The 6,534-nt window shown below is 46.0% G+C and overlaps 1 protein-coding gene across 7 annotated transcripts in view; it reads right to left on the bottom strand.

Annotated features, from left to right (window-relative positions):
- Positions 1–4,797: 4,797 nt before the first annotated feature.
- Positions 4,798–6,534, bottom strand: part of Fhl1 (four and a half LIM domains 1) — a 62,994-nt gene continuing 61,257 nt past the window's right edge. For all 7 annotated transcript variants that reach the window (XM_036174881.1, XM_036174886.1, XM_036174882.1 and 4 more), the window contains one exon: positions 4,798–6,285. In XM_036174881.1, coding sequence (XP_036030774.1) covers positions 6,202–6,285 — 84 coding nt within the window. In that variant the 3' untranslated portion in view covers positions 4,798–6,201. The remainder of the gene's footprint in view (positions 6,286–6,534) is intronic.

The raw sequence follows: 6,534 nt of genomic DNA, 5'->3' as shown, positions 1-6,534 counted from the left end.
CATGTACTAATTACATTCTGCTATTTATTTGTTTGTTGGTTGGTTGGTTAGTGATCTTGCTGTGTTGCCCAGTCTGGTCATGAACTTGTGAATTCAACTGCCTTCCGACTCAGCCTCCTATATAGTTGCAGGTAGGAGCCATTTCACTCAGTTAGAAATCACCATTTTAACACACAAGGTTATGTATAGTATGTAGGCACAAGGTTGTATAACCATCCCCACTGTCTTAAAACATTTTCTTGAAAGAAACCTATTGGTGAAATTAAGGCCACTCCACGTAGTTAAAAGGGAGGTTTATTTTGTGGGGTAACTTACAAATGAAGGGATAGGTAGGTTGTAGGGTCTGGCAAAGGTGTAGCGCAGTCTGGCGGTGTTCTCTGGAGAACTCTGCTCGGTCTACCTCCAGCGTCCAGGGTCCTGGAACCAGCAGAGCCCCTGCATCTGGAACTCGGGTCTTCAGCATCCTCTCTCAGCCCCGCCTTTGTAGGCGTGACTGTCACAGAAGACTCAATGGGTTTGGAACTTCAGGCCAAGGCTGGAATGGATACCCACTGCAGAAACCCATTCCCTCCACCCCTGGCCCTTTTAACCCTTAGATTTTGTATTTCCCTTTGGTGAAAACATTTTTTTTTTTGCGAACGTTACAGGAGAAATATGTATGTTCATGTGTGTACACATGTGTGTAGGGTATGCACACATGTATGTATATACACGTGGAGGCCAGAGATCAGTCTCGTGTCATTCCTCAGGAGCCCTTCACTTTATTTTTTGAGACAGGGTCTCTCACTGAGACCTGAGGCTTACTGATTAGGCTAGTCTTGTCTCTACCTCCCTGGCACCGAAGTTGCCAGTATGAGTACCACATCCTAAGGTTTTATGTGGGAGCTTTGGATCAAATTCAGGTCTTATGCTTAAGGGGCAAACACTTTGCCAACTGAGCCATCTCCCCAACTTGTAACTTTTCCCCCTTTATTTTCTTTATAAATGTGAGGCAGTTTGGATGCTCTTAATGTACACATTTCTTCGTGGCATTACTGTAACATGCCTGACGTGTCCTGACATGCCTGCATAATTTTTGGCTTCCATCATCATCCTCATCATCATCAATGTGAGTGTGAGAACATGCATGCTAGTGTGTTTGTGGAGGTCAGTGAACAACTTTTGAGAGTCAGTTCTCTCCCACCTTCCACCTTTACGTGTGTTCCAAGGATCAAACTCGGATTATCAGGTTTGCATAGCAAGTGCTCTACCCAATGAACCATCTTACTGGCTCAAGGTTCTAATTTTTTTTTTTTTTTTTTTGATTTTTCAAGGTTTTTCAATCAGGGTTTCTCTATGTAGCCCTGGTGGTCCTAGAACTCACTGTGTAGACTAGGCTGGCCTTGAACTCAACAGAGATTCACCTGCCTCAGCCTCCCAAGTGCTGGGATTAAAAATATGTACCACCACCATCTGGCTCCAAGGTTCTAATATTAAAATACGGTTTATGCAGGCCTTGTAGCACAATGCTTATAATCCTAGCACTCTGGGAGACTCAAGCTGGAAGATGGAAATTTCCACTGAACAAATCAGTTAATTCAATCTGTTAGTCATGCTTTACCTCACTTATATTTGCTTTTAATACAGCTAGACCCTTATTTATCCCTAGTGTTTGTGATTTGATGTTTATAAGACTGTGGCAACCATTCCTTGCTTAATATTCTAGAGGTTTGTTTTTTACATTTATTTATTTGTGTGGTGGGGCGGGTGTCTCATGGCATGCACGTAGACGTAAATTGCAGTTCTTTCACCATGTGGGGGCTGGGCATCAAAGTCAGGCCATCTGGCTTGGTGACAAATACCTTTACCCACCTGAGCTATCTCTTGCCAACATTCTAGCATTTTCTATGTGCATTTGAATCAGCACAGTCTAGACATATCTCCTTCCTGTCAGCACCAGGGTCATATCAATCCATCTGTTGGAACCACTGTGTTTTGTTCACAGCTCCAAGGTGATAGACTTTGAAAGACTACTCTGCATGTGTTAACTTCTTCACATTGTCCTTCCTATTATTATGTCTTGCTCACTAAGGGACACAGATTCTTGGCCACAACCAACAGATTCTTCAGTGCAGCGCACTTCCTACGCCCTTGTTACCATGACCACCACATGTAGAATGATGCTTTTAACAGGCCCAGTGCCCAGAATCCCCAGAAGTACAGCATGGGGACTGTAAGGAATCCTACAGAGGACTCCAAAGACTGGAACCCCAGCTGAGGAGGCTTCCGGTTTGCTATATGTGACCACATGTTGCCTCCCCTCTAGGCCTTCTCAGGCAAAGGGACCCTTACTTCAATCTCTGGGCATTTTCATCCCCAAATGCCCCACCCTGCGGCTAGAGCTAGGGTGTTGAGACATAGGAGTAGCTAGTGCCAAAGGTCAGTGCTCCCTTTCAGTGTCCTCCCCAATTAGTCAAAGCAGTAGCCAGGTCTCCGTTCCCAGCATTCCTGTTTCCCCATAGGTCCTAGCCACTCCTAACTTCCCCAGCTGCACTGAGGCCATTGAAGTCTGGTATCCATGTACAAAGTGCCAGATTCTAGGGAGGCAAATCTAGGCAGTTCTCACAGCATCTCTGGGAGGCATGTGTGGGTATTTCTACCTAAAGCAACATGACAATACGTAGACACTGATATTTATTTCAATCACCCGCCTAGAAAGTGGTGGCACTAGTGTCCAAATCCGAGTCTGTCTGACTTGGATCAATCCTCCACATGCTTCATGAGTGGTATAGTGTGATTTGTAGAGTAGGTCAAAGACACCAAAGCAGTATCCGGTGCTTCGGACAGAATCCTACCTAACACCGATTACATATTTATGTGATACCAGTCACCCCACTGAGCTCTCCTACGATCATATCATATGCATACAATTTTGAAATGAGCCATTCTATCTCATGTGAGTTGTCACTTGCCCAGGATCTGAACCCAGGCAACCTGGCTTCAGTCATCACCCTGTTTACAATAGGTTGCTATGTTCTTAGCCTGATGTTGCCTCTCTGCTGACAGTGTAGAAACTAGATATGTAACCCCATTTTTCCTGAGCTCTGTCATGCAATAAGTAGGTATCTTCTAAAGTAGTGGATATCCTGATGAATTTCCTTATTGACATGTCTATTTCTGGGACAGTGCAGTCATAATCCACTTACTAATAGTATGCCCTGAATGGCCTCTCTCCAAGGAGCTGTGTAACTTTTAGGCAAGCTCAATCTCTCTGAATTTGTGTTTTTCTCATCTGGAAAATGGGGCCAGCATTGGTTGAGATTAGACCCAGTGTGAAGGACGTGTTTGCTTCTAAAGATCAGTGTTGAGGGCAAACAGCTGCAGAGACATGTCTGGTGGGTAAGGAAGGCAGGGTGGTTTTTTTTGGGGGGTGGGGGTGGAAGTGACTACTGTTGCAGACTGGAGCAAGTGGTGGAGGCGGTTCTGGGCATTTTAGGCCATGTGGCTTTTCTTCAGCACAAGTCAGGACACCAGCTAACGTTTTCCAGTGCGGTGGAAGCACGGACGGGGTGACAGAGCTAGGCCTTGAAAGAATGCCTGAAGTACAGAAGTGGAAGTCAGTGAAGACTCGAGGAAAGGGAAGCTGAGAAGAGTGGCCACTGGACTGGAGGCCACACACCTCGTGCTGAAGGGGGGGGGCGGAGTTGGAACTCTGGGAAGGGAAGGAGTGCTGGGCAGAACCGCAAGGCTGAGAGCAAGAAAAACAGCTCACAGAGGTAGAGGATGTGGGCGTGGTGCAGAGGCAGGGCCTCAGAAACCCAGATAGGCTCTTTCAGTGGTTTAGGGGTGTTTCCACAGATAACCTCTCTAAAAAGAGACACACCCAGGAGGATGTTCCAACTCTTCATGGTCATTAAGAAGTCTGGGTTCAGTCTGCAGCAAAACGGACAAAAAGCTTGAGGTGGATTCTGACAGGTCTCAACCCTTCTCAGATGGCAAATGCTTCAGTTGAAGAGAGACCATTGTGATCCCAGTATTTCTCAAGAGTCTGACACCCACGAAAGAGGACAACTTTTTATTTTGCTAGAGTGGGGCATGTGAAAGCCTAACACTGCCACCCCTTCAACCCACCTTTAGCTGAAATGTAGCTTATCAAAGTTACCCCAAGGCCTTTAGAGCATCCTATGGGAGAAAGGACTGGGCACAGGAAGGGAGCACAACAGTCACCCACTGCCATTGCTGTTGGCCCCTTGGGCCCTCTTAAAATAACCTCTAGGGTAGGGAAAGGGTGGATGGGGAAGAGGATGAGCTTCAGGCATTCCAACTCCACAGATGCACACTACACGGAGCCAGCCTCTCCTGCTCTCCCCAGTCTCCCAGCAGGAGACATATCCCCAAGCACAAGGAGGATGCAGGTAGGAAGGGCAGGGGATGAAGATACAACAGCACGCGGATCACAGGCTCTGGAGGAACAAAGGGGAAGGAAGGGAGGGAGGGAGGGAGGGAGGGAGGGAGGGAGGGAGGGAGGGAGGAAAAACCCTGATTCCTTCTCAAGTGGCCTCATCTGGGATGCTCCCCGCCTGGGCTATCCTGTCCAAGTAATAACCATCAGTTCTTGCCTTCTGTGGAATGTGGAAATCTGGGCAACACTTTGAGACTTTTTTTAAAAAAACTGGACCAGAGTGGTGTAACAGGTTTGTGTATAGCATTGAACTGTGTACATCTTAATGTCAGGAACTAGGTCCCCGAGTTTCTGGGGTAGCAGCATATTATATTCATGTGCTTCCTCTGGGCAAAATGAAAAAGACAGGAGACGTGTTCTTTCTATGCTGCTTTATTTTTGTAAGGATACACTGAAATGTTAGATGGAAACAGCTAATGACAACATGTGGAAATGAGGTGTTGGCATCTACAACCACTGCTACAGTAATATAGGAATCTGTATTTTCATTACATGTTTACTTCGATATTGTCTCTTTATATATGTAATATCATAATGGAGAATACAGTTAAGTAGGTATCCTGCATTTCAGAGAGGCAGGAGGTGGGAAACCACCCCCTACCCCCGAGACCCACTAAACTCTTGAGGGAAAGTTCTAAGAATCACAAGATAAAGGACTTTGCAGTCTTGAACACAGACAAAGAGCAGACAACTGTTACAAGGGATTCAACTCGTCACCATTTTGAAATGTTATATTCTTGTTGATGACAGCCCTGTGCCTGCTCAGCTGCCCCTCTATGGAGTTTCTGTCTCTTCTATAGGATGAATCTCAAAACTGCAGGAACGTCTGAGGAGGCTCAAATATTGTCATGCAAGTTTCCAAACCCATAGACTATTTTTACTATTAATTAAAACAAAATTTATTTAAAAAAAAATTAAAAAGAACAGGAGGGTTAGTTTTGTTAAGCTTCCAGAAGTAGTCACTGTGACGGTGTTCTGAAACAGGCTTGTTTCTCAGCTCTTCTTAGATTTTCCAAATCACCTGTGTGTTCCATGCTTTAAAGTAGGCACTCTGAGAACACGCCACGTGGAGGAGTCAAACGTTAGTATGGGAAAAGTCAGTTAAGAATGACAGCTAAGTTCAAAATGTTAATTTTCTGGAAATGTGTGTTAGTCATGTGAAAGCACAAAAGACCAGAAGGAAGGTCAGAGTTTTGATGAAGTGAAACCATGCATTCTGGCAAGTTCTTTACTGCTCACAGAATAAGGTGAGCAGTGAGCTGGAGCAGCCGCTTCAACTCTTGCACATCTGTCATGTGACTGCACAGTGGGTCCCAGATGAGCCCTGAAAGGCATCTCAGTGGGAGCCTTATCACCTATGCTTCTTGCTTACATCATCAACTGGCTACATGGTTAGCACTTTTCTGCTCTATGAGAAACATGCAGAAGAGTCAATCTAAGTTTTTTTTTTTTTTTTCCCCACTGCAGCAACAGAGAAATTATTTTTGCTGCAAGGCTGCTCTTTTCTAATTCCTAATATGATCACTGTGTGCCCTTGGTTGATTAATACTGTAAAATGGGAGGAAAGACAGAAGGAGCAACTTTCAAGAGGTGAAAAGCCACTCCTCTCTATGGATGATACAGAGGGAGTGGGCAAAGGACACAAAGCATGGTTCAAACACCATTTTACAGGACAGGAGCCCCTGTCAATTACAGCTTTTTGGCACAGTCAGGGCAATACACCTGCTCATTATGAAACACAAAGCGCTTGTTGGCCAGGTTCACGGAGCATTTTTTGCAGTGGAAGCAGTAGTCGTGCCAGGATTGTCCTTCATAGGCCACCACACTGGAGCCTTTACCAAACCCTGTGGAAAAACACAAGAAAACAGAGAGACAGCTGAAGGAAGACTGCTGAGGAAGCCAGGAGTCAGAGATCAAATGACAACTTGCCCGATCATAGAGCCGACAGGCACACAGTCAGTGTCTGCCCGGCTCTCTGCTCCCCTCTACTCGACCGCGCACTGTCTCCCACCGCGCATTGTCCCCCGCGCCGCCACTGTCCCCCGCGCCGCCGCAACCCTTCTATGGCTGTCAAGGACCTGAAAAGATGCCAG

This window comes from Onychomys torridus, chromosome X (assembly GCF_903995425.1).
Source record: "Onychomys torridus chromosome X, mOncTor1.1, whole genome shotgun sequence".
NCBI classification, from domain to species: Eukaryota; Metazoa; Chordata; class Mammalia; order Rodentia; family Cricetidae; genus Onychomys; species Onychomys torridus.
This window is presented reverse-complemented; position numbering and strand designations above follow the sequence as displayed.